General features: G+C 38.8%; 1 protein-coding gene across 1 annotated transcript in view; it reads right to left on the bottom strand.

Annotated features, from left to right (window-relative positions):
- The window catches only part of DCHS2 (dachsous cadherin-related 2), a 222,326-nt gene that overhangs the window by 69,569 nt on the left and 125,023 nt on the right, over positions 1-27,734 (bottom strand). Inside the window, exons 4-10 of the mRNA XM_031670062.2 lie at positions 17,172-17,408; positions 15,154-16,170; positions 11,611-11,798; positions 10,221-10,320; positions 6,508-6,665; positions 4,586-5,429; positions 2,197-2,436 (exon numbers count right to left, since the gene is read on the bottom strand). Of these exons, the coding sequence (XP_031525922.2) occupies positions 2,197-2,436; positions 4,586-5,429; positions 6,508-6,665; positions 10,221-10,320; positions 11,611-11,798; positions 15,154-16,170; positions 17,172-17,408 (2,784 nt within the window). The remainder of the gene's footprint in view (positions 1-2,196; positions 2,437-4,585; positions 5,430-6,507; positions 6,666-10,220; positions 10,321-11,610; positions 11,799-15,153; positions 16,171-17,171; positions 17,409-27,734) is intronic.

Below are 27,734 nucleotides of genomic sequence, written 5' to 3'. Positions count from 1 at the left end.
AACCCAACTAGCAAAAAAAAAAAAAATATTTAGGACAAATATGTTCAAAAGCACACCCAAATTCACATACATTTACATATCCACTTGTTTAACAGATCTGGTCTCTTTAAAGACACTGAGATTTCCAGTAAGCCAAAATTGTCTCCAAAACTTGTGAAGGGTCATGAGACTCAGAAGACGCTAATGTGTATCTCAAACACCCACAAATGCAAAGCCAGAAACCCAGCAATTTTGTATTTAAATTCTCCGGCAAACCATGATCTTTAGAATAATAAACTTGCAGTTCTAAGTAAGAGGCTGCAGACTATTCACTCCAAAAGAAAGTAACACTAACACTTGGCAACTTGACAGTAAAAACTGGAAAGCATATTTACGGTAATCATCTTTAGTTGATAAACAAAACGTTTTGAGAGAAATTCTTTTCTCCTTCAAATGTTAAAGAAAATTAGCCCTTTTAGCAGAGTGTATTCTAAAAAAATAAAGTTAATAAAATAAAGTAAGGTCAAAGGGAGAAGCATTTTACAGACTTTTAATTATTGCTAAATCACACAACATCACTGATGGATTCAGTATGTCTGTGGACTTTGGGAAGCGGTTTCTGTGTTGCCCAGAGCCCTGTGTTACTCAGTATACGCCAGAGAACGCTCTCAGAGAACGTTGGAAATATTGGAAACACAAAGCTTATGTATATTTTCTGTTGTTTCTATCACCTAAAAACCATACCGCCAGAAATGTGCTAAATAAATTAAGCCCCAGTTGGGACAAGCCAACTGTTAGCACACTCCAGCCCTGTTGCTAAGCATAGTAAGCAAACTCTTGGATCACACTGCCCCACTCTGGTCAAAAGAGAGAAAACTGGGTTAGCCCTTGAAAGTTTTCGTAGCATCACATACAAATTCATGTAAAATGCATTTCATTAAAAGATGATGTTTTCCACCTACTGTATATCACAGGGAACTATATTCAACTTCCCATAACAAGATATAATGGAAAAGAATCTGAAAAGAAAAAATACATACGTATGCATGTGTATAACTGAATCACTTTGCAGTACACCTGAAACTAACACTATAAATCAAGTACACTTCAATAAAATTTTTTTAAGAAAGATGATGTTTTCCAAAGGGCAAAGCATCTAGATGGCATATAATTTAGTTTAAAAGCTCAAGAGAAATGTATCTTTTACTTTTCTAATGAACAACCTAGGAAGAAAATGCTAGTGTTAATACTATTATTTCCATAGAAACATCTGTTACAGTTGTTGCAAGAAACGAACAAAATACTATACTGATTATGTATTGCCACTTGCTATATACAAATGTGAATTTTAAAAGACTAGCTTATTAAACTATTTATGTTAATTCAGATGGGAATATTCAGCATATATTTGCTGTTAATGGCAAACACGTCACTGTAATTTTTATAATTATTTTGTTTAAAATTTTAAAAAGAATATTATTAAAGTTACTGAAACTTAAATGCCAAAAAGTCATAGTGATATTGGAAAGCAATTCTAAGACATTTACAAATTTCTAGCCACAATAACTCAAAGTCATTTGTCTGGACATAGTGATTGATGTTATTAATGATAGTAATAATGTAAGTTAACATATTTTGACCATTTATTGGACCAGATGCTGGTCTCAGCTCTTCGTAGGCAATAACTCATTCATACGTACAACTACAAATCAGGCTGTATTACAATCCTCATTTTACCAAGAAGCAAAGAGAGGATCAGAGAGAACATACATTTCACCTTGAATACAGTTTGTTCAAGGTGAAACAGCTTAAGTGGTGATTCTAGGATTCAAACCCAGGCAGTCTGACACCAGCACCCTGTCTCCTCCTTTATGCTACATATAGAGGAAATAAAGAACCATTTACCTTCTTTTACTCAATGATCTGTTACAGTCAGAAAAACAAAATATGGTATTTTGTACTTCTGTTTATTATCAAGATCAAATAAATAAATTGTATATTAATTATGTATCACTCCACTAGAAATAATCATAAAAAGCAACATAAGCAAATGCTGTAAAAAGTACACATTATCTTTACATGCCTGTATGTTTTCATGTGTATGCTAGTTAAAGAAATATTAGAAGTTTGAGATAATTAGTAACTGTTTTCATTGTTCTGGTCAATTATGCCAATTTTTGTTTTTAGCATTCAATAGTTCCCATATTTTTGAGTTACCTGAATCTCTGTCCACAGCTTCAACCCTTGTGACAAACTCTCCTGCATTTTGATTTTCTTTAACTGAAGCTTCATACAGGGGCTGCTTAAATACTGGTGCCTCGTCATTTACATCCAGGACCGTAACTGTCAAAGTCTGGGATGAAGAAAGTGTCGGGACTCCATCATCTACTGCCAGAAGGGTCAGAATGTGCTGGGTATTTAGCTCATAATCCAAGGGACAAGTTGTAGTTAGCAAACCTATTTTGAAAGAGAAGAAAAAGAATACATAATAAATATTCTTTGGAGAAGAATGCTTACTCTATTTAATGTCTAAGTCGCTAAAAATTCAGAAGCTTTTTCTGTTAAAGAATATTATTCAACCCACTTTAAATTGATATATTATCTAGAATAAAGGAGAACATTTTTAATCAGATGAGTCATCCTAATTTAAATTATAAGGATGAATAAGAATTCAGAAATAATTTATTATGTATCAGTGTCTACTGAGATGATTACAACAGGATTATGTATCTACCCATTTACTTTAATTTTTTTAAATATCTAGGTTCCAACAGTATTCATCTTCATGTCAAATGACACTTCATGTGTAAAAGTAACAAAGTTACAAAAAGGTAAGTATGGCTACATTCTTTAAGAGATTCAGTTTTTGTTTAAGAGTTATAGTCTCTTTATACCACCCTCAACTAACTGTCTTTTTTATTAACAAAAAAGTAAATATTTTATAACTCACATAATAAATTTCACGAATAAAATGCCTCTACCCTACTGCCTTTTAAGGGTATAACTCATCCAAGCAATGTGTTTTAAAAAAGACTTGCACCCATATAGCTGATATAGAATTACAATTGTCAGGTTTTTTTTTTAGGATTGCTATTTGCTTCTCTAACACATGCTCTTCCTATAAAAACTTGTCTTCAAATAATTAAAGAGGTTTACAGAGTTTATAAAATGATTTTTCATTAACTGTTTACCATTTTACATTTCATAGCAAAAAGACATTGAAAATCTCACTTGGTCTTCCTTATTAAAAAAATGAGCCTTGTAAGAGAAAAAGTAGCCCATTTCATATGAATGCATCCAGCAATTAGCATTTTGTATCTTTGAAAAGTACCTTAACTGAAACAGCCACGGCAATTACTCAAGATTCATGATACCTGTATTACCAGGACACAGCTCTCATTTTATCCATTCTCTTTCACAATCTGAAATAGACCTTCCTTAGCCATTTTGGAAAACATTTTAAGTATTGTTGAAACAAGTCCTCGGAGACCCCCGCTCTAACAGAAATCTGCAGTGGGGTCTGGACTATCTCTCTGTCAGCCAGGCTTTTAGATGGTGCTCACTTATGCCTCAGAATGGAGCCATATGTATAGGATTTAATAAATATTTTGATGAAATTTTCCAACAGTATACAGCCAGACTGTAATCATGACTTCCAAATCCTACACATTCAGTCCCATTCCAAATACTGCTCTTACTAACAGTTGGGCCAAATGGTATACATCTGAGACTTTTTTTCTAAGGCTCATGCAGACATGACTATTTTTTAGAGAATGTGATGGTAATCCATCTCTTCGATATCTTCTGCAAATCAGGCTGAAGGAGTTTCACTTCCAATGTCACAAGAATGACACTGTACCTATAAATATCCATCAAGCTACATCACGACCTTTGGTAGATGTTATCCAGCAAAATGGTGACAGTAAGTCAAAGGAAGTGACAGTGAACGTCACTTCTGCAGAGTACCTGACAGTGAATACATGCTTCTACCAAAAAGAAAATCTCTCAATTGTAAGAAGTCAGGGCCTTAATGTCCAAATCAATCCAACCATTTAAAAACACATTATTTCCAACTATTTACAAGTGTATTTTTTTTAAATTGAAGTATAGTCAGTGTACAATGTTGTATCAATTTCTGGTGTACAGCATCATAGTTCAGTCATATATATACATACATATATTCATTTTCATATTCTTTTTCATTGTAGGTAACCACAAGATATTGAATATAGTTCCCTGTGCTCTACAGTGTAAAGATAAGTTTCCATATTAAAGTTGTTGAATAATGTGGTTGGCTAGTCATGTTCTACCTTGATTCACTTTTGGTACCACCTCCTACCCTGTGAAAGAAGTTTGCTACTGTATCTTCATCCCGGGACAGGTGAGCTAGCTACAAAGCAGGTCAATATTAACAAACAGGTCAATTACTGTTGCTTCTCTGAATACAATCTCCGTGCCCATCATCTGCATAAGTTAAACAGTAAATCAAGTCAAATCTCCTTAAAGCAGATGCATCTTGAGAGCTACCATTTTACATCAGAGGAAAATGAGAATAATAAATGAGCAAGTGACCCCAGGCTTTAGATGACAGTGATGTATACGGTACCTGATGCCTCATCTAGCACAAAGGCCATGTTTTCATTTCCTGAGAGGATGCTGAACGTCACTCTTCCGTTCCTTCCTTCGTCTGGATCTTGAGCAGTTATGCGGTGCACCAAGGAGCCCACGGGGGCATCCTCTCTGACAAGGGCGATGGGGAAAGATATAAAAGTGGGGCTGTGGTCATTTACATCCAGAATCACCACCTTTGCCGTCAGTGATCTCAGTCGCCGGTCTGTCACGTTCACAGCCTGATCGGATGCAGTCACTGTCAGGACGACAGCTGGAACGCTCTCTCTGTCAAGGGGGGATGCAGTGACCAACGTGCCAAAAGAGGGGTGGATGAGAAACGGATTCGCTCCAGGGTGGTGGGCTTCGATGAAGTACTGTATTCTACTGTTCAGAAAACTCCCATCGCCATCTTTGGCATTGAAGACGTGCACCAGGGTCCCGACGGGGGCATTCTCTTCCACGCTTATCACAATGAACTCCTCCTGGAAAGACGGCGAATGGTCGTTTTGATCTTCCACATCGACACTAAGGAAGACTGTGCTGTTCACAGGAGGGTTTTTGCTACAGTCTTTAGTTATCACCCTGAAAAGATAATGAGATGTCATTTCATAATCAAGTTCCTTAGAGAGGAATAAGTCTCCTGTCGAGCTGTTGATGTCAAAGTGGCCATCCTTGTCATTGGCAGCAATGCTGAAGTGTAACTTTCCATTATGATGGTGTTGAAGGTGATCAGGTGACTTTACCAAGCTCATTACTTTCGTAGGCTTCAAGTTTTCTGGTAGAACTAAATGCCTAATATTCTGAGAAATGAGAGCTCCCCCTTTGGGTAGTGGTACCACCTGAAATAAGAAGAAAAAGGAGCTATCAGTTTGGGGTATTGTTTAGTAGTTTAATCAATATTCTTTCACAAGCTAATTCTTTCCACTTGTGTGACAGACATATGTTAACTGGTGAGAAAATGTCTTTTTTATACCATGTGAGTCCAACACATCCCTGAAGATTGAAAATTGCATGCTATCTAGGAGATAAGAAAGCACAATGCTTCCCACTTCCCCATTTGCTATCATTTTCATGATGATAGTTTGGTGAGGCCAGGCTGTAGTTTGGCTGAACTGTAGCCTTGTGATTCTTCAGTGAGAATGTGGGATGGCTAGTCCTCCTAACCAGTCTAAGTCCTAGAGACCCGTGTGTCCTTAATGATGACATCTTTTTACATTTAAGTGTCATGTGTCTTTGCTTATCTGAAACCAAAGATTTGAGGTATTATGAGAAAAATGTCCCCTAAGGCACATATCCTTAATCAATAAGGAATATAATTTAGAAACAGAACTCTTGGGGACATATATTCTTGATTAGCACACCTACCTATATTGATATTACTGACTATCATGTGGTTGAACATAAAAAAATCTTCCTATAAATCAGTCATCTTGCTTTTGATGTAATTTTTTCCTGCTATGAAGACTTTCCACAGCTTGTTTACTCACTATGATTAAACTAAAGCCTTAAAATACGAATTTCAACCGACTTTTCTAATTTTAAAAATAATTACAAAATCTATGCAATTTATCATTGGCCATTCGTTTACATTCGAGTTTCTCCTGCAAATTTACCAGGTCCTTGCAATTAGGAAAAAGTAACAGAAAAGACACTTTTGGTTCTTCATAAACAAAGCAATATGAATGCCCACAGAGTGATGAAGGTGAAGATCTTGTTAGGAAGAGAAAAAATCATGTAAATCTAATCATTTCTCCAGTGATAATAAAATCACTTAGTATCATGCACACATGCATCTGCAATGCTCTCTAAAGAGAGTTCTCATATATTTAATGCATCTTCACTTTATACACTTGTATATAAAGCTTAAAAGAACCTCTTCAAAGTATCTTTTCACACTGTGCATGATGTCGGTATTACCTGAATATTAATAACTGCCTGTCCTTGAAGAGAAGGTACTCCCTGGTCACTGGCAACAACCGTCATCCTGTAGGAAGGTCTGTACTCATGTGAAAGTATCGTAGCTGTTCTGATTTCACCACTGTTGGCATCAATCTTGAAGTGATCAGAACTATCTTCTATACACATACACACACACACAAAATTAAGAGACTGGAGTTAACTGACAATGCAGAATACAGAGATTTAATTAATCCAAATATATCTGGGACCATTTGGAAGATTCATTTGCCTGAAGCTCTACGAGAGAATGAACATAAAACTGATATTAACAATACAGACGAGAAACACAACAGATTAAACAATTATTATGGAAATTTTCAAACATGAAAAAGTAGACAGGATGCTAATAATAAACTCTCATGTACCCATCATCTGGCTTCAACTCATGACATTTTATTCCCCATCACATATTTCCCATCACCGTCTTTTTTTTTCTAAAATTTTTACTGAAGTGTAACTGATTCACAGCGTTAGTTTCCGGTGTACAGCAGAGCAATTCAGTTATGCATATACGTCCATATCTATTTTTTTCTTTTCAGATTCACCATCTTCTTTTGAAGCAAATCTCAGAAAGTATACCATTCCTTCCGTATATTTTTCAACATGCATCTTGAAAAGATAAGGAACATTTTCATATAATCACGGTACCATATTAGACTTTCAAAAATTAGCAATGATTCCTATCATCCGACATCTAGTTATTTTTAAAATTTTCAACTGTCTCGTAAATATTTTTTTCATTAGCTCAAATTAGGTTCAACATAAACACCATATTCGCATATCTCTTCCATCTTTGTGTTCCTGCCAGCTATCTCTTTATTTTGTTCTTGCAATTCATTGGCTGAAGGAACTGGATCGTGTATCCCAAAGTTTCCCAGAGTCTAGATTTGGTTGCTGTTTGTCTCCAATGTGTAGCTTAATATGTTCTTTTGGCTTCTGTGTTTTCCTTAAACAGGGAAGTAGATCTAGAGAATTAATCAGATTCAGGTTCAATTTGGAGGGAAGACAACGTCACAAGTGCTTTTGTGTTTTTCCTCCAGAAGCACGTCTGATTGTCTCATTGTGTGATGTCAGTCCTTGCTGGCGTCTAAGTCCGATCAAGACTCATTAAGCGTTGCAAAGTATAATATTCTGAGATGATGACCCCTTCTTCATTCATTAGCTGGAATATACTAGTAAAGTGAAATCTCCTCTTTTGTACTTATTGATAACCCATTGGAACAGTTCATTATAGGAAAAGTCAGGATAAACACTTACAGTAAACTCATTAACAGTCTTCAAAATAATGGACTGGTTTACTGACATCCTTCAGTACTCCAACTATGATAAGTAAAGGTTTGTTCCATTTCTGTTTTAAGAATCATTAAGCATGAATTTAAACATAAGGGTTTCAACCTACTGCCATTATATCCTCACTGATACTCAAACTGTTCCATCTTGGAACATTAGGACCCTCTTAAAGGCGCTTCCCGAGTCTTTCTGCTATGACCTCAGTCATCTTTAGCTGTGTTCTTGTATCTGCTGTGACAAAATGCTACAGACTCATCTGGGGGAGTTCCTGTCCAAGTCCTAGGGTCAGCCACTTCTCCAAGGACTCCTAGTTCCTTCCAGTGGAACATGGTCTTGGGAGGTCGTATTCTCAATGTGAGAGCTGCTCATTGCTCTGGGTCAGTCTCTGTTTCCAGGCCTTTTTCAGCAGACAGAGAATACACACCTGCGCACACTGAAATATGTCACAAGTTCATATGGATCTTTCTAATTCAAACTGATTGTCATCCGGTGTTGTTGCAAATCTGTTAACAATAACAGATTTGCATTCTTTGATAAAATCTGAACACTTCAACAATCCAAAAAACCCAGACAATGTCTGGGCTAGTGGCTCTCTTTGATTCTTTATTCAACCACTGATGAGCGATTCATAAACAAATAAAACAAATAAAAAAGAACTCCTGCCCTTAAGAAAGTCAGAGTATACAGCAGAAATCATGTAACATCTTCTCGTTGTGATGTCAATGCTTTGATCCATTTACTTCATCACCATAAGAGGATGAAAACTTTCATGAATGTTGACATATATATATCGTTATTTCCATTATATTGACTTTTATCTTGTTATCTTATCTTATATTTTGTCGTTGCCTCTATTTTGCAATTGGATGAAGTTAAAGCAAAGGTCTGAATAACATACCACCATATTTTTATATTGCTATGCCCCAAGTATCATTTTAGAAGCTAATTTTTATTTTAAAATTCAGTATTTCAAACATTTAGAAATATATGATGAACACCTTTGTAAACATTTCCAGTTGGTTAAATCACAATATTTCTTCAAAATGTTTAAAGAAATGACAGAGTTTATGTACAGCAGAGGACCTGTGTGAACCTCCAAATATCATTCCCTTCCTTTTCGCCTGTTCTAAAGTGTGGGTGTATTTTTCTAGTCCACATATTCATGAATAATACATAGCATGGTTGTATTTCTTTCTAACGATACTATAGCAAGATTGTAGTTTAATCTATTAGTGTGTGTGTGTGTGTATCTGCGGCAGGTTCCTTATCCCTGAACAATCCACTATGTCATCTTCCCAAGCGTGAATGTGATTTGCCTTTTCATTTCTTTCTGCTTTTAGGTCTTTCATTAATACTTTGTGATTTTCTATATAAAGGTCTTGAATATCTTTTATTGAAATTTCCTCCTTATGGTTCTAATCAAGATGATTCTGATTTTGGGGAGAGGGAAAACATAAAATTTGAGGGTCCTTCTTTATGGAAAATAGGGCAATATTACAAATACAATTTGCCCATTGCACCCCTCCTCCCACCCAGAGGAACCCACGTGACGGGAGAGCCTTGAAGCTTAAACTTCATTAGCTTTACAGTAAATCGCCTCCCGCCATGTGGTTTTTCTGTGTTACAGTGAATGAGATCTGTGAAATCCTGCTTAGCTTTTCAGTGCTAGTGATTTTTGTATGTCTACACTGTTCCTAGAAATTGTTTACGTTGTTGATTCCAATGGTTTGTCTGTAGCATATTTGGGGTTTTCCACGAAGACAGTTAGATTATCTGTAGGTTAAGGGCAGTGTTGCCGCTTACTTTCCTAAGTTTGTGTCAAACATGACAAAGCATCGAATGTCTTTTAAAAATGGTATAAAAACACAATGTCAACTAAAGCTAATCACTGGAAACCACTTGGGGCCTGGGCATTCTAAAAGATAAACACAAGCCTGTCTCAGCAAAGTTCCCACGTACACATACATGTGTGTACATCTGTGACATCTTCTAGGTATGATTTACTCTGACCTTAAGAATATTTAATCTTCATAAAGATTCACCGATGTTTGGGATTCATAACCATATGTCTCTGGACTTCATACCAATTTTTATTGATTATTCACTTCCTATCAATAAAAGTTGATTTGCATTTTAGATTATTGAGAATTATTCATTTAAGTTGGATGGTTGTTTGGCTGGTTTCTATTTAGGACACAGGATTTTATATTAAGCTTATAAATTCTTTTTTTTTTTAAGGTGATTCTAGAAAATAACAAATGTATTTTGTCTGCAATTTGGTGGTATTTTCAATGTTAACTATTTTCCCAGAAGGAGACATGGTTGGTAGACAAGAGAGGAGATACTAAAGTTCTTAATCCTTTATGGATGATAACTTTTACCTGAAGATATTGAATACATAACTTCTGCATTGCTTCCTTCATCAAGATCCTTTGCAAACACAGTTGTAACCAACATATTTACTGGTTGACCTTCCAGAACCTGTCATTAAAATAAATGGCTTACAGATTAGTCAGTGAAATTTTAAAAGAAATATCAACGAATCTTTAAGTGAAAGAACATATTACTCCTAAGCATTTTTTAAACTGTTTTTAAATCCACATGTAATTCAAATGTCTACGATATAAATGTTATACAGGTGTAAATCCATGAAAAGAATCCATATTGCAAACTTAAGTGTTTTACTCAATTTGAACAAATGATCTGCAGCATTTGAACTATTTTTGAGGGAGAAAAAGACATTGAATTGACTAAAAAATCTTATATGTTTGATTTATTTTAAGAATTCTAGCACCTTCTCATTTATTACCTTTTCAGGACATTTTTTGAAAGGTCCAAAATATGCTAAAGATAAACATGAAATATACCTTATTAATTAACAGAAACTTTCTTTGAATACTGAAATGCACATGTGGAGTTGAAATCCAAATTTAGAGCCTAATTAAGCCATTGTATATCATACATAAAATGGTATAATAAAAATCATAAGGATAATACCATAATGCTCTGCTTTAGTAAAATTTTCTTTAAATATGACTTTGGAAGGTGAGTTTAAAGTTATTAACCTCCTCAGTACCTTTTTTGAGTTGTTCAATATGAATATATGAGCGCAATTTGAATGTCTAATTTTGGGGACAATAGATTCCAAACATTTTATTCATATAACCCATTCATTTAAAAAATATGAGTACCTCCAAGATACATTTATTAATTACATACATAAAGTAATATGCTAGTTTATTATGTACTTTATGACATATACAAAAACATAAAAATGAAAAAGATTACATATGCATAATTAGAAGTGTCTGCACATGCCAGCAAAGATCAAATTTTATGATCTCTCGGTGCACGTCCCTCCACTTTAGAGCTACAGATTGTCCTCCTATCTTTAACTAACCATCTTAAAGATGTGTTTCAATTGCACACAGGGAGCTCTAGACAAAGAGATGTGTGGAAATTACTGGAAAAAACAATCGATGTCTGATAATAAAGTTACCATTATGTTTGTATACAATTTTTGGACAGAACTCTGTTATGATAAAACAACTCGAATGTGTGATCCCAGCTAGCATTTACAACCATTTTCTTTTTTTTTTTTTAATTGTGGCTTTTCTTGACATGGGACAACATTTTCTAGATTTTCTAGAAATGTATTCATGTCCACACCAAGACTGAGTGGATAAATTCATGCTTCTTACCACAAGATGGTGCTCAAAACAAGTGACTAAGAATATTACAAACATTGCTGGGTTACTTCGCCCCACATACCTTAATGTGTAATTCCTTCCCAGGGAGGCACTGTGGGAAATACGGCCTGTTATCATTGATGTCAGTGACTGAGACGTAAACCACCGTGGTGGCGTTTCGCGGTGGGGAGCCGTGGTCCGTCACTAGGACAGTCATCTGATGGTGCACCTGCTGCTCGTGATCCAGCGCCACCCAACTGATGAGTTCACCTGAGGAGCACAGAGCAGGACGAGAGAGGCTGACACGTGTGCTAGCGTGGTGGCACTCTGAGCCACACCCAAACCAATCCCCAGAAAGCAGAATCAGACCCAGAGCTCTGAGGAAAAGCACAGCTTCCTAGACCACATACCTTAGTCATCTAGCTCTACTGTTGAAAAAGTATTCTGAAGTTTCTCCTGCCACCTTCCATTTGGCCGTCTTTGTATTTCAAATGATCTACCGTCAACCATTCAACTAAAGAATGAATTCCTTTATGATTGGATTACCGCCTTCTGTTGATTCTTACTGCGCAGCTGGCTCTATTCCTTTGATAACTATGTAAGTTTAAAAAGCTACAGCTCTAATCTGTTCTTAGAAACAACGATCAGTACATATATTTAACTAAAAAAAAATTGCAGTATATTGTTTATATGCATTTACATGCAATATAATGTGTATGTGCAATCAAACTGTAATAATTCTGCCTAATGGAACTGAAAAAGGAAAATCAATCAATCAAGAATGCATTCATGACAACAAATGATAAAAATACACTGTGGGAATTTAGTAATAATTTAGAAGATTTCAAATGACAGCACATCTCTCTTCAGACTACTGTACAGCATAATGGAGAGACTGGGGAGACCTCAGCTCAGACATCACTACTTCTAGGCCTGGGTCCCAGTCTCTCCACCTCTGACACAGAAGGGCCTTTCTGAGCCTGCTTCCTAGGGCTATTGGAAACTAATACAGTCATCAACTTAAAATTATTTTTCCAGGGGAAGGTCTAGCTCAGTGGTAGAGTGCATGCCTAGCATGCACAAGGTCCTGGGCTTAATCCCCAGTTCCTCCATTAAAAATAAATAAATAAATAAACCTCATGACCTTCCTCTCCTCTTCCCGAAAAACAAAACAAACAAAAAGGAGTATTTTGTAAGCTGTGAATTATTATGAACGAGGAAGTTGTTATCATTACTTTAAAATAATGGCAAAATATCTTCATGAAAATCAAATGCTTTCCTTAGGTAACAGTGTGTCCTTTTTTGTATAGACTTATTTATTGTTATCTCACAGAGTACATGTGTATGGATGATAGTGGCTTCCCAAAGAACTCCTCGTGCTTTACAAGGCATATTTTCCATACTCTTGCTCAGAGCTGTCTACTGGGCAACTTCCGTCATGTTTCATCCACAGAGACTCAGGCATAAAATCATAACTGCCTCTGCCTGTGGCCAAGGGCCTCTCTGGTGCCCCTCTCCTGCTGCAGAGCTCCACGAAGCATTAATTTCCTCACCATTTATGAAAATATCTATTTGCGAGAAAGTAAACAGAAAGCAACTACTACCTCACATCGCCATTTCTAAGATTCTTTGTCTTCTTCATCCAAATGAAAGGACAATGTATAAAACAAAAGAGTAACTGACATCAGGAACGGAAATGAAAATTCCTGTTTGGATAAGTTGCTGAATTGGTGACATTTTAGTGCAGTGTTTACTCTAGCAACTATATTTATAAGGTGTTTACTGAAGGGGGGAGGGTATAGCTCAGTGATAGAGAGCATGCTTAGCATGTACAAGATCCTGGGTTCAATTCCCAGTACTTCCGCTAAAAAAATAATTAAAAATTTTTTTTAAAAATTAAAAAAGAAGAATGTGTGTTTAGCATGCATGAGGTCCTGGGTTCAATACCCAGTACCTCCATTAAAAAATGAAGATATAAACCTAATTATCTACCCCTCCAAAAAAAAAGTGTTTACTATAAATGTGATTCTAACAAAAATTATGATGCCAATCACTGCATTTTTAAAGTTCCAAAACGTAATTCTCTTCAGAAAACCCTACGTCCTGAAGGGCAAACAGATTTTTATTTGATGAACCAACTCCGATGTTGTTAAAGACCGGAAGGCTCAGCCTGGGGCTGGGCATGGGGGTGCCAGGCAGGGCTCTGTGGGAGCAGGGGTTCTGGTCACTGTAAGGACCGCTCAGAGCCCCGGATGTGGAGGACAGACACGGGCGGAGGATGCCCTCAACCCCTGTGCCGCCACCCTGCCCCCAGTCTTGGTGAATAGGAACAGTTTAGGAGTATGCAGCCTTTCAAGCCCCTTCATACACTTCCAGTCCTCAACCCCCAGAGCAGGATGCCGAGCAGGGCAGGAATTCTCTCCTTTATTCAAGGCAAGGAAGCCGGGCCCTGAGGGGAGCTACTTGCTGAAAGCCATACAATTCTAGGGATGGACACCGGGTCTTCTGAGTCTGGGCACTGGACTACTTGTGGGACAGAGAAGATCGTGGGGGAACCAACTGTGTATTTTATCTCAAAAAACAAATTCCTGTGTCAAATAGAAGACCTAGAAAACTCCTTAGCATGGGGGCAGTAAAGAGCGAGCCGGGCCATCCTGCGTAGCCAAGCAGTTTGTGCCCTGCAGGGTGTCCGAGCTCAGGAACCAGTGGACGCTGAGCTCCAGTTTGCAAGAATCTAGGCCTGTCTTGTGCCCTGGTGTGAGGCTCCATCTGCTGGAGAAAGGGGCGCCTTTCCTAATTCACAAAACAGGCACTCTGAAGCTAAGTAGAACTGAATTCAAACTCTGTTCCAAGGTAGAGCAAGGGGCACCACTTACAAAGTCTACGACATGAATGGTGCCTCCTGGGATTGTACAAAGTGGTGGCCATTTCTCGCTTCTTTGTAGCTCCCTGACCTTGGGCATGTTACTTCACCTTTCCAGGTCTCGGCTTCTCCAGCCATATGGTTGCAGTGTAAACATAATTCACTTGTGGACAGTTACAGGAACTCAATAAACTCCTTGTAAATTTATACAATATCAATTTTAAAATACAAGAACATTTGTATTTTTAATTTCATAATTAAGACTTGAAAAAAACCTCAGTGTAAATATTAACCCTTTCCCCATGGTTTCCTCATCAAAATGAGAATGGGAAAATACACAAAAAGAGTGATTTTGTAATCTTAACTAAGGGATTATTTCCTAGTTTTACATCCATGACATCTATATTTTAAAAAATATTATTTGAAAAATTTTAAAGACATCTACAAATGAAAAAGAATGGTTGGGGGGAAATTAGACTTTACTTGAGGATTTCTTCAGTTCAGTTCTGACTGTACCCCTAATTCAAAACAAGAACCATATATACGGACAGTATGTGGGTTTGAGGCAAGAGAAGTATGAATCATTATGGGGAAATTTCTATTCAATTTTGACTTCACTTTAAAATCACAATACTATCATCAAATAAGGTATTAAAACTGCCACTTTAACTATGTTAATGTTTGCACTAATGTTATAACCAAAAGATGTGAGTTTTGTCAATTCCAATTTGAAAGAAATAAGCGCAAGCTACAAAATGCTACCTGTATTAGGATTCATCTTGAAGAATTTTCCATCAGACAAAAGGAAATATGACAGTTGTCCATTCTTGCCCGCGTCTCTGTCACTTGCTGTAATTTTGCCTATTACCCCTTGGGGAACAGGGCTCTCCTCGACTTTCAAAAACAAGACATCATGCAAGAAGGTAGGGGAATTGTCATTCTCATCCAGGACATGAACAATTACCGAAGTGCTCACATTTTGCGACAATCTGTCCTCCGGGATCCAGGCAAACACTCTAAAATTGTACGTTTGTGTGGATTCATGGTCGAGGGGCCGCCGCAGGTAGACCCAGCCGGTGTCGGGGCGGACGCCGAACGCGGCCGAGTGCGCGCTGGGCTGGAGCGCGTACCGCGGCCGGGAGCGTGCGCGCCGCGGGCCAAGCGGCCGGGCCTGGGTCCGCAGCACTGGGGTCATCAGTGAGAGCGCCTCACTGACTTCCACCTGATAGACCAAATGCTCAAAGGTCAGCGACGGGCTTGGTTCTTGCTTTTCGATGACGACCGTCAGCGCCAGCAGAGACGCCCGAGGAGGGAGGCCGAGATCCTGGGCCACGAGGGTCAGCGTGCACTTCCGGGGCACCCCGGCCCCCAGGCTCTGGCTGAGGTACACCACACCAAGCCCCGAGTCGACGGAAAAGATGCTCGGGGTCTGGCTGGCAACGGCGTAGCGCACCAACCCCCTGGGCCCGCTGTCTTTGTCCTCCGCGCGGGCGCGGTACAAGGCTGTGCCGGGCGGGGTGGTCCAGGATATGGTCACCTCGTCGGAGGCTTTGGGAAACGCCGGATGGTTGTCATTGACATCGACCACGGTGATGTTGACCTCGGTGCTGCTGCAGGCTGGGGAGTTGCCGAGCTGCGCCTGGACCGTGAGCACAACCACGGGCTGCGTTTCGTGATCCAGAGGCTTCCGGGTTCGAATGGTGCCCAGCCACGGGTGAATGGAGAACTTCCCATCCAGATCACCAGAGGAGATCCTGTAAAAAATTGGCTCTGAGGAATCTGAAAAAAAGGAAAACAAAGAAAGGAAAAAGAACAAGAGACAGCAGTCACTCTATGCCAAAAGAATGTACCTCAGTGGAAACACTGCGAACTAAAAGCGTTCATGGATATTACATCCACAGAGAAGACCATACGATGTCACATCTTCCCACTCTCCAGCGTCTGTTTCAGATGTGCTAGTGGACAAAGGTAATGTCCAGTGGACAAGGAGTAAGCCACGGTTTTCACCATTTTCCTTCCTTTTTCTTGCATTAAAAGGGAAAGATGTTTCAAAAAATGTGGATGCCTGTTTTATATTCTATTTTATATATCTGAAGTAGCAAAGTCAAGTTTATGCTGATGTTTCTCTATGATGCCTACCAATAAATGACAGATACCCTCCCCAAAAGTTAAGGCAAGGAGGAAGGACGGGTTAGGGTTAGGGAGCAGGACAAGATCTTTGGGCAATTAATTCACTTCTAGGAATTTATCTTGTAGAGAAACCTCTGTAAGTCATGTAAGGATATTTGCCTGAGTATTATTTGGACCAGCAAAAATGACTGCAAATCATTCAAATTCATAGTAAAAGAAAATGTTTAAATAAAATATATTTTATATCCAAGTTGAAATACTAGGAAAATTTTTTTTAATGAGACAGAATGATGTTCAGTTACTTGGAAAACTGTCCACGATATACAAAGTAGGCGGGCGGGGGGTGTGTGGCAGGGAAATGGTAGTTATAGAACAACAAAGACAGTAGGATATATTTTCATAAAATATTTTTGGAAGTGTGTATGTGTGTTTTGGAGAGTGGGTTAAAAGTGCCTATTATTTTTGTGATTAGGAAAAAAAATGCAGGCTAGAAATCACGTTGAAAAAGAACAAAGTGCAAGCCACAGATTGAACTGTCTCAGTTCCTGCACGGAGAAAAGAAAAGATTTATTCAAGACTGTACAGCCTGAGGGAATACAGGAAATGTTCCAATAATGGACTTCAACGCAGCCTGAGAAGTCAGTACTTACTCAAGGACTCCTTTGCTTTCACTGTCCCCACAGGACTGTCTTCGGGCGCATCTTCATAAACTGAGAAAGTATACTTAGGCCTTTCAAACTGAGCAGGTGCCAGTGTCGTCTGAAGAATGTGTATAGTGACTTCGGCATTAGTGACAGAAGTGAGGCCACCACCATCTCGAGCACAGACCAGCAGCAAAAGTGTACTGGATTCCAAATGATTAACAGTTGATGTTAAGTAAATAATCCCTGGGTAGGGGAAAGAGGAGATTAAAATCAGATCACATGCAATAAATACTGATCAGCAACAGTAACACCTGCTCTGTTGATGCTGCCATGATGGTTAATTCACGTGTCCACCTGAATGGGCCTTGACGTGCCCAAATATTGAGTCAAACATTATGCTGCATGTTTTTGGATGAGAGTAACATTTTAATGGGAAGACTGAGTCCAACAGACTGGCCTCCCTGTTGTTGGTGGGCCTCATGCAGTCGGTTGAAGGCCTGACCAGAACGAAAGGACTGGCCCTCCCTCAAGTAGGGGAGAATCCTCCTGCCTGACTGCCTTTGATTTGGGACATTGGTTTGTTTTTTTTTTTTCTTTTTCTTTTTCTTGTTTTTTTTTTTCCCCTGTCTGAACTGAAACACTGGCTCTTCCTGAGTCCTGAGATGGCTAGCCTTCAGCCTGGAATCACACCCTTGATTCTCTGGGTCTCAAGTTGACCCAACTCACCTGTAAATTTTGGAATCTGTTAACCTCCATGATCACATGACTAATTCCTTATGAGAAATCTCTCTGTGTCTATCCGCATTTGCCTTTAGGTTTAGATATCTCCTATTGATTCCATTTCTCTGGAGAACACGTCTACTGCCTACTCAAGGAACTTGAACATCTTTACAAAAGGATGGTCCAAATTCTGTCAAGTAAGCAACATTTCCTAGAGCTTCAACACTAGACGTCTTGGAAGTATATCAAGTCACCAGAAAACATCAACTGTGCTGCCTTGGTCAGGCCTTACTCCCGCAGCAGCAGCCCTGGCTGGCGGAACGGGGGGTACACCTCATAATCCGAGGTAGTCCGGGCCGGCACAGGGCCGTGGGGTGATCACAATCCACCCAGGCACAAACCCTAAGTCTACAGATGAAACTAACATTTTATTTTCTGGTGTATTTGACATCTGCCCTGAACAGGGCTGTGTGGGGCAGCTCTCTTGTTCAAGGAACTCCATTCTCTTCGTTGGTGTGTTGGACAATTGGCCATAAGTATTAGTGAAATGAAGGATTTCTGCAGCTTTTGGCAAAAACAATGATCAGTTTTCTAGGCATAAAAAGGTAACATCCATTCAATTTATTTATTTTAAGTCAAATCTGCCCTCTTATAACTCCAACTCCTTGTTCTTGTCTCCCTCGGACATTTAGTGAAATCTGTCTTATTTCTCTTTGGCGTAACATGTCATCAATAACCAAAGCCAAGTATCTCACTGGACCTGCCCCAGGCACAACATCCCCATTTTCTTCTTATCTGACATGATTTTATGTCATTTCACTTGCAGTTCCTTTCTCCTGAGCACGCTCCAAGTTGATCAGGGAACACATGGTTCCAGAGACAATCCGACTGTAACAAGGAAGAGTTTGAACACTCTTTCTTGGAATACTTACAAAATCCGAACGTAACCAAACATTATCACACCAGCTTTTAGCGGCCATGTGAAAATTGGTGTCCACACTGGTTTGGTGTTCCATCAAGGCTCTCAATACTCAGCACACTAATTTCTAAGTCAGATCCTTCCCTTCAATAACAGATTAGCTTCCAGTCAAGTCTATGCTTGATTAAAAACCACAACTCAGATAATACAAAAGTGTCTGTCTGCAGAAGAAAATGAAAAGTCTCTCTACCCCCAATTATTCCCCACTCCCTGTGTGTATAATCTTCCAGAGCTAACTCAGCTTCAATTATTGAGAAATATTCAATTATTGAGAAATATTATTGAGAAATCACTCCTGGTGATTATGACAATGAAGAGATTATCAACTAGACCGCAAGCTGGTCTTCCTGCTTCAGACTGACTCCTTCTAAACCATTTTTCAGACTTGCATTAGAATTGTCTCCCTAAAATCCAAATCTAGACGTATCAGTGCTTCGCGCAGCTTTCAGGTGACATCCTCATGCCTCATCACAACAACCAAGCCACTCAACAGCTAGCGCTCTTTCCCACCTCCGTGGCCCCATCTCACCACTCTCTGTACAGGGCCTTCTGCTCTCGACACAGTGGACTATTTCTAACTTCCAGGATAGACCTTGCTTTTTCCATTTGGATCGCCGTATATCCCTCCTGGAACAACTTCTTCACCCTCTTTGACTGAATGATTTCTACCCCTATTTGAAAGCACAGCTCAAGTTTCATGTGGTACAGGGGGCCTTCTCTTAGCTTCCACTTTGCTTTCGCTACCACTCTCCTGTGATCCCACAGTGGCCTGTTACAAATTTACCACATTGTACTATAACAGTTTTTATCTTTTTAGCATTCATTCACTTACTCATTCATTTACTCGATGGCTTATAAATAAAATCAAAAGGCAGCGTTTTGAAAATACATAAACAACTCAGTATTCATAATAAATACGGAGTTCTATAAGGAAGGTGAAAGAATACAAATAAACCAAAAGTCAGGTTCGCAGTGGGTAAGGGCAGGTAACCCAGATTATAAAGAATAAGCTGGGAACAAATATGATGGTACTCAAACTCATTAAAAATAACGGAAATGCAAAATTAAAAACAGCTTCCTCTTGTTTTCACCTCCAATGTTTGCTAAAATGTTTAAGTGATAATATGCAGGGTTAATAAAGGGTGTACACTGTCCAAAAGGCATGTCGGCAATGTTTATCCAATAGGAAATTATTCATATTCAAGAACCTAGAAATATACCCTGTATATTTCATAATATATGTACATAAGTGCTCTGTATATACATATATATAATATACATAAAATATATGTACATAGGTGCTCTGTAAACATACATAATATATATACATAAGGGCTCTGAAATAAATGGACAGGCTGTCCTTTGCAACACTGCAAACGACTTTAGTGTCCTTCAAGAACAGTAGGAAAGGTTCACTATGTAGCTCCCAAAATGAATAAACGAAAGATACATGTTCTCATCTAAAATTTTATATGTTATGTTTTATATGAAAAATGAGTTGTAAAGAAGAATCTATAGTATAATCCAGTATGTTAAAAAAATTGGTAATCCTTAAACGTTTAAAAAATGGCATATCTCTACTGTGAAAAATTCACGAAGTGCTGCTAAGGGGCAGTGTTAGATTACGGAACAATATGTAACGTAAAATCATAACCACTAGTGCGTACACCTTGTGTGCACACACACACAGAAATAGGCACACTGGAAAATATGGAAGGGTCTGAGCAACTATGGAGAGAGCTCATCTCGGTGGGGTGAGATTAGGGACAGACCACTTTCTACTCGTACGTTACTGTAGTTTTAATGAGCATATGCGCTATGGACTGAATTGTATCCACCCAAAATTCGATACGTTGAAAGCCTAACCCCTAGCATTGCTGTATTTGGATTAAGAAAGTAACTAGGGTTAAATGAGGTCATAAGGGTAGACCCCTGATCCTAAAGGATTAGTGTCCTTGTAAGCAGAGACAACAGAGAGTTCACTCTCTCCCCGTCATGTGAGAACACGAGTCTTCACCAGGAACTAAATCAGCCAGGACCTCGATCTCAGACTCCCAGCTTCCAGAAATGTGAGAAATAAATGTCCATTGTTTACAACACCAAGTCTGCGGTATTTTGTTACAGCAGCTCGAGCTAAATAAAGCACAATGTGAACTTTGTAATTAGAAATTATATATATATGTATATGTAATGTTAAAGATATTCAGAAAAAGAAGATACGCTTATTACCAAAAAATTATACCACCTCTGTTTAAAACTTGTATACTTGCATACTATAGTGAAGATCTAGACTGGACATTAAAATATGTATTTTAAAATAATTGCACAAAAGTCTTCTCCAAAAACAGAATTCTTTTTTATTACATAAAAGTCTTCAAGGATGCACAACAATGGAAATGTCAGAAGAAGCAAATGAAGATATTTAGGAGAAGCTGGATTCAGTTAAATGAATCCCTGAGGTTGAGGTAAACGTGCTCTGTAGAAATTATCTACATGTGATTCCCAGATGCAAACAAAAATAATGTTACCAACGCTCAAATTACTAGCAAAATGGGCCCCAACAACATATGGGCGTATTGTGAAGTCTAATAAAATTAATATCTGTACTATATTCACTCAATTTAAAAGCATTATCTCTGGTAAAAATCATCTAGGGTTTAATGAGCCCCATCCCCAAATTTCCAAACTGGTATTTTAAATGGAGATAATTTCATAATGAAGTTTGGGGTCTCAATGATTTGACAATGGGGAGCATTGTCAAATGCAACACACAAGTTATACATTATTTTCATTATTTTATCCTTGACGCCACACAGAATGTTATTTCCTGTAGCAAAATTAGCCTTCTCATTTTTTAAACCAAATTTCACTGAAGAATGTCCACCTCATTTGTCATACTGCTGGTTGTCAACAAATTTGAAGGGAAGGAAAAGGGAAGAGAAAGAGAGACACGTGGCAGATACAGAGGGTTACACAAATATGACTTTGTCAAGAAATTTCACATGGAAGAAACATATACCAACGGATCAATAACTAAACGCCAACAAAGTTGATTGGTAAGAACTGGCAGTTTCAGCCGAGCATGCGGCAACACACTTAAAAGCTACGTGTAAACAGTGAAGCACCGCACAATGTAAGCTATTGTAACCAGCGCTTGGCGTGGAACTTTGCATCTAGTAGCCATTCACAGAAATGAATTCATGTGGGGCAGGGTCAGGAGTCTAACTTCCCAAAGGGGAGTGCCTTGTTTAGGAAAAAAATTTCAAGTCTTTTAAAACAAATAACATTATATAAGTGCCTGACCATACAAGGTAATTCCTTCCAATTTCATTTTTTCACTAGGTTGTAAAAGAAAATGCCCATTATCTCACCCCTCTGGGTCTCATTTTACCAAAGTCTTAGAAGGATGGCCACTGCTCTAGGGTTCTGCAGTAAGATATTTTACTTACATGTACACACACACATATACACACACACATTTATATATGTACATACATGTACACACACAAATATCTATATATACCTACATATACATGTTTGTGTGTATATATATTTTTAATATGTGTGTATTATATATATGTGTGTGTATATATATATAATATAAATGTTGATCTATCCAAAATTCCTCTGTAACTATGGGAGAGTCAATGATGCATGAAGAAGAAACCTATTCATTAATGCTAAGATCCAATTACTTTCTCCATATCATCATGAATGTCATTGATTTGTGTGAATGCCCAGGGACTGTCATGGTTTTACCTTCCTCATTTATAAATCAGGAGGACGATAACCCCTCAGCAATCTTAGACAGGATGAGTTACTGTCTGAAAATGTTCAATTCTTGAATAACTCGTTCAGAAGCCCCAAATTTTAGGATTTCTAAAGTTTGTCAAAAAAAAAGTTTATGAAACGAAAGTATTGTACTTAACTAATAATAACAAACCAAAGGAAGGCAACACCAGTGGGAAACACACTTGTCTTTGGATGTGCATGGCTTTGTTGCACTGAGACGAAACGGTCAATGATGGAAAGACCCGAGCAGGGCCGCTCAGTCATGTATTCGGAGATGCGTGTGCTTACATATTCATATCCTTTTTTGTTTATCTAAACGTATGACAAGTACTTGTTTCAGTCAGGAGCCAATCAGGAAAACAGAAACCACTCTAGGAATTTCAGAGGCTATTTAGTCAAAGAAATTGACTACACTTGCATGTGAAGCTAAAGGAGTAAGAAGGGGCAGAGGAGTAGTAACTACAGGAAGCAGGGAGCTTCTCCAAGGCTGCAGAAACACAAAGGGAGAGGCAGTGGTACTACCTCTGCCGCAAGGAAGAGGAAGATGAGCTGCAATGGGTCTCAGAGTTCTGGGGTAGCACTGAACGGATGGTACCCAATGCTCCAAAGCATCTCTTTGCAGCTAATATTCAAATGTCTGAGAGAGAGTGACTCACAGGTGGTGTTCAAACCTTCAGTGGCAAGGCCAGCAGGGGCTCAGATCACCTGGGGGAAGGCACGGTGAGGGTGGTGCTTACTGCCCAAGGGGCCACTGCAAGGCTGGTGCAGCTGGTGGTGGCCCCTCTGAGGGGAGTGTGTTTGCATCAACAGGAAAATGAGAAACTGACAATTAGATACAGAAGTGAAATCTTTGAATAAAGACACACAAAGATAAAATCTTAGAGCAACAAGAGAAGACTGAGAACCTCTAAAGGAATAAGATTTAGACTGACAGCGGACTTCTCAATGGCAACAACAGAGGTCAGAAGTTAATGAAGTAATATTGTGAAAGTTCTGGAAGAAAACCACTGCCTATCTAGAATTTTCTACCCAGAAAAGCTATTTTAAAGGATGAACATTGTATCAGTCAGAGTTTTCCAGAGAAACAAAAGCCAATAATGGAAATAGAGAGATAGAGATAGAGGTGAGAGAGAGAGGGAGAAAGCAAAAGAGAGAGAAGATAGACGGGGGGGGGGGGAGAGAAGAGAAATTCATTTTCAGGAACTGGCTCATGTGGGATCTCAAGTCTGGAGTTTATAGGGCTGGCAGCCCAGAAATGCCTGCAGGAGTCAATATCACAGTCTTGGTCTGAAAGCAGTCTCTTTCTTGGGGGACACAGCCTTTTCTCCTATGGCCTTCAACTGATCAGATGTGGCCCATCCACATTATGGAAAAGTATCTGCTTTACCAAAATACTACTGAGTTAAATGTTAATCACATCTAAAAAACACCTTCACAGCAATGTTTAGACTGGTATTTGATTGAAAAATAGGTACCACAGACTAGTCACAAGCATAAAATAAGACCAAGACAGACAGATAATTTACCTCTTAAAAACCGTCACTGAAAGAATTACTAAAGGGAACAACTGTTTTCTGAGACTAGGTACACTGGCCAACCCTCCTCCTGAAAGCAAGGGTTGTGAAAAATATAAAAATGCATCCTCTTAAATGCAATAAAAATTTGACAACAAAGCACTTCAAAAATTAAGTAATATCAGGAACAGTGGGAATATGCAGCACCCTGAATTCAGCTTTGACCTTCAGATTATTTACCAGACCCTCGTGTCCTTGAACTTTTCTTTTAATGACTTTGTGGAACTTAGGAGCAGAAGACAAGACCAGAGCCTTTGGAGATGGGAGCAAGTTGGAGACGGAGCATCTCAGGGCAGTTCCTCTGATAAAATTAGATCCACAAAGGTTTCAGTGTAAGAGAAAATTAGAAACAAACCCCTGCTTCCACAAGGAACATCTGACTTGAAACCTGGTGCTACACAGAGGGGTAAAAACTCCCTTTGAGCATTCCTAAATATAAGCCAGCCTTCATACCAGCTTGTAGCCTAATCCACAATGTAGGATGATGTGAAAATTTTTGAGCTAAGAATTTAGTTTAAAACAATACAGACCATTACTTCCCTAGAGCACTTGGTCAAGAGAAGCAAAAACACTTTCCAGAAGAACTCACCCAGTGTTCAAAGAACTCATTCAGATAAAGATCCAAGCCTGCAGTAGGAAAATCACACAACATACGAGGAAATATGTTAACATGAGACAGGTTTGGACTCAGAAAGACTTCAGAAAATATGAATGGACAAAATGCTCTAGTTAAAAGACAGAAATTGTACAACCATATATTGTTTATAAGAAACATAACTGAAGCAAAAAGATATGGATAGGATGCAACTGAAAGATGGGCGACTGGATGTCACCTCCATCCTCACGCCCCTTGACTCCTAAGGTCTATCTGATACACGATATCCTCGTGCTCTTGGACTGACTCTCTCCTTTGGTTATGTTATAGTATCTTTTTGCCTTTCCTAACAATTCGTTGGGCTCTGACCACGGTCCTTCCTACTGCTCAGACTTCTAGGTCCTTCCTACTGCTCAGACTTCTAAGCACTTCTCTCTTTAAGTACAAGGCCTTTGTTCTACTCTCTGAAGGATCTCAGCGGGTGTCCCCAGCCGCCTGCATCAAGATCACCTTGGCTACTCATAGAAACAAATATCTTTCAGGCTCTAACCTAGATACTCTGATTTCTAGAAAGAGTATAGAAGTGGGGAAGGATGGAGGAACTGTGTTTCTAACGCTCTCTACCAGTAATTCTTATGTGCTCTATTGAAAACCACTGCTATATATTATTTTCATCAAAATATTCGTATGTTTTGTGACTTCAGCTGTTACTTTACCCATGTATCTCCCCATGTCCTCTCACTTGAATTAAGTTCTGTGCCTTTATCTAGGTTGGCACTTCCTCTGGGGGACTTGTCAACTTGACATCAGCTGGATCATTGATCATGTAGTTAAAATTAAGGAATTACGTATGACTCATCCTCTCTCTTTTATAAATCAAGTTAATCACCATTCCTATTTTATTCTCCTTTTAAAATATTCTCAGATTAGCTCTTTCCTGTCTATTTTTATTACTATCTCCTTAGTACAAATTTTATTACTTTACCCCTAGTTTATAATGATAATTTATATATTATTATATATTTTCTGTTAATTAATATATACTTTCTCTGTTCAAATTTTCTAGTCTTTTAATTCACCTACCACACTACTCCCATTTTCCTTAAATACCACCATGACACGCTGCTGCTCAAAAACCTTATTATTCCTTGTTTCTTGTAACAGACAAGTTTAAACTTTCTCAAGCTTTTAAATTCCTTCATAAGCCCCCGTACTCAGTATAGCTGTGCATCATTCTGTAGTACATCTCTCCACTTTACATACGCTCATCTCTTACTGTCATAAATATGTGTAACAAGTGTTTGGGCAAAGCACAATTCATGGGATGCAGTCTTGAACCGCCTTTTTTTCTCCTATTTTATGTTGTCCAGCCAATGGTTCTTTTTCTGCCCTTCTGTGAAAATTCAGGAAGCTCCTACAACTTCCACAATCATTAGCAACCAATTGAAATTCCTTCTGTTGCTTAAAGTCACAAAACAGTCTCAATTTAATCCTTAGAATGTACATGTCCACATAAATACCAAAACCCGAAACTTGAGTGAAAGTTCAGGTGGGGCACGGGCTGCAAGGAAGAAGTCGCTGGCTTTTTCTCTGTTTCCTCATCTTGCCCTCCTCCTCCTCCTCTTGGGTTTCTGGACCATCTAGGACTGAAGCAATGGGAAAGGAGGGGAGGAAAGGAGGAACATTTTCGTTTGACAGGCACTCATGGTCTGTGATCTTAGGCCTGGGCACTTGTTTAAAAATCACCTTCTCTCATCCAAGTGCTAACCAAACCAAATTTCTTCTGTATAGCACAGGGAACCATAGTCAATATTTTGTAATACCCTTTAATGAAAAAAAATATGAAAATGAATACATGTATATATATGCATGACTGGGACATCACGCTGTACATCAGAAACTGACACATTGTAACTGACTATACTTCAATTAAAAAAAAAAACCAAAAACGCTTTCTCTCCTGAGTGCTTTCATGGCTTTTTGCAGGAGAAAGCTTCCCTCTTCTCATCTGAGGCTGCCTTAACAGAAATGAATACATCCCTCTTCTGACCGTTCACTCACTCTTTCCCTGAAAAGCTGGCGATGCTCAGACCATACCCTCTGGCCCTTCTCCAGGTAGGACCTAACAGAGCTCCTCACCAGCTCTCTCAGTCACAGACGACCCACATCCAGGAGAAAACCGCAAGTACTCTGCCCCACAAACTCCTGGAGAGCAGTTTGTCTTCACTCCAGAAACCTCTCCTTCATTCCACTGTCAACATTCCTGCTCTAGATTTTTCAGGGGAGAGACAGACTGGAGTCTGTTAGCCCCGAACTCCAGGGAACACACTCAGTTCTCTGGCTAGTAAAATACAGGTACCCAACCTGGGGGAACTCACAAATCAACAGCAGCTCTCTCCAACTTATTAACCCTTTTATCTCCAATTTATCAATCTTTTGTACTTTTGACAAGGTCGGTAAAGTTCAGAAGAATAATGAAACTGGTTCTCAGGTACCTTCTTTGTACATCCTGCATAAAGGCTAGGATCCCTATGGAATGTGGAATTTACTCCAAAACTTAGTATCCCGGCCCAAATTTCCATTTTAATTTCTTGTTACAAATGCTCTCCCTCTCCACGTCTTCATTTATGTTGTTCGCTTCTCCTAAATCACTATCCGTCCTTCTCCCTCTTGCTCATCCAAATCTGAGCTATCGTGCGAGGTTCAGACCAAGTTCCACGATCCATGGTCCCTTCCCAGACTATTCTGGATTTTTCCAGAGCTCTTTCCCGAAGGCGTGCACAACCTGTAGTCATCGCTGTGGTCACTGCATGGATTTGCCCTTTGCATTTCCACTTCATGGAAAACAAATGCAAAGTCACCTTAATGAGACATGAGACTGTGACTCTGTGGCTGACAAACTTGATTGT

This window comes from Vicugna pacos, chromosome 2, assembly GCF_048564905.1.
Source record: "Vicugna pacos chromosome 2, VicPac4, whole genome shotgun sequence".
NCBI classification, from domain to species: Eukaryota; Metazoa; Chordata; class Mammalia; order Artiodactyla; family Camelidae; genus Vicugna; species Vicugna pacos.
Note: the sequence above shows the minus strand (reverse complement) of the source record. Positions and strands in the feature narration are given on the sequence as shown.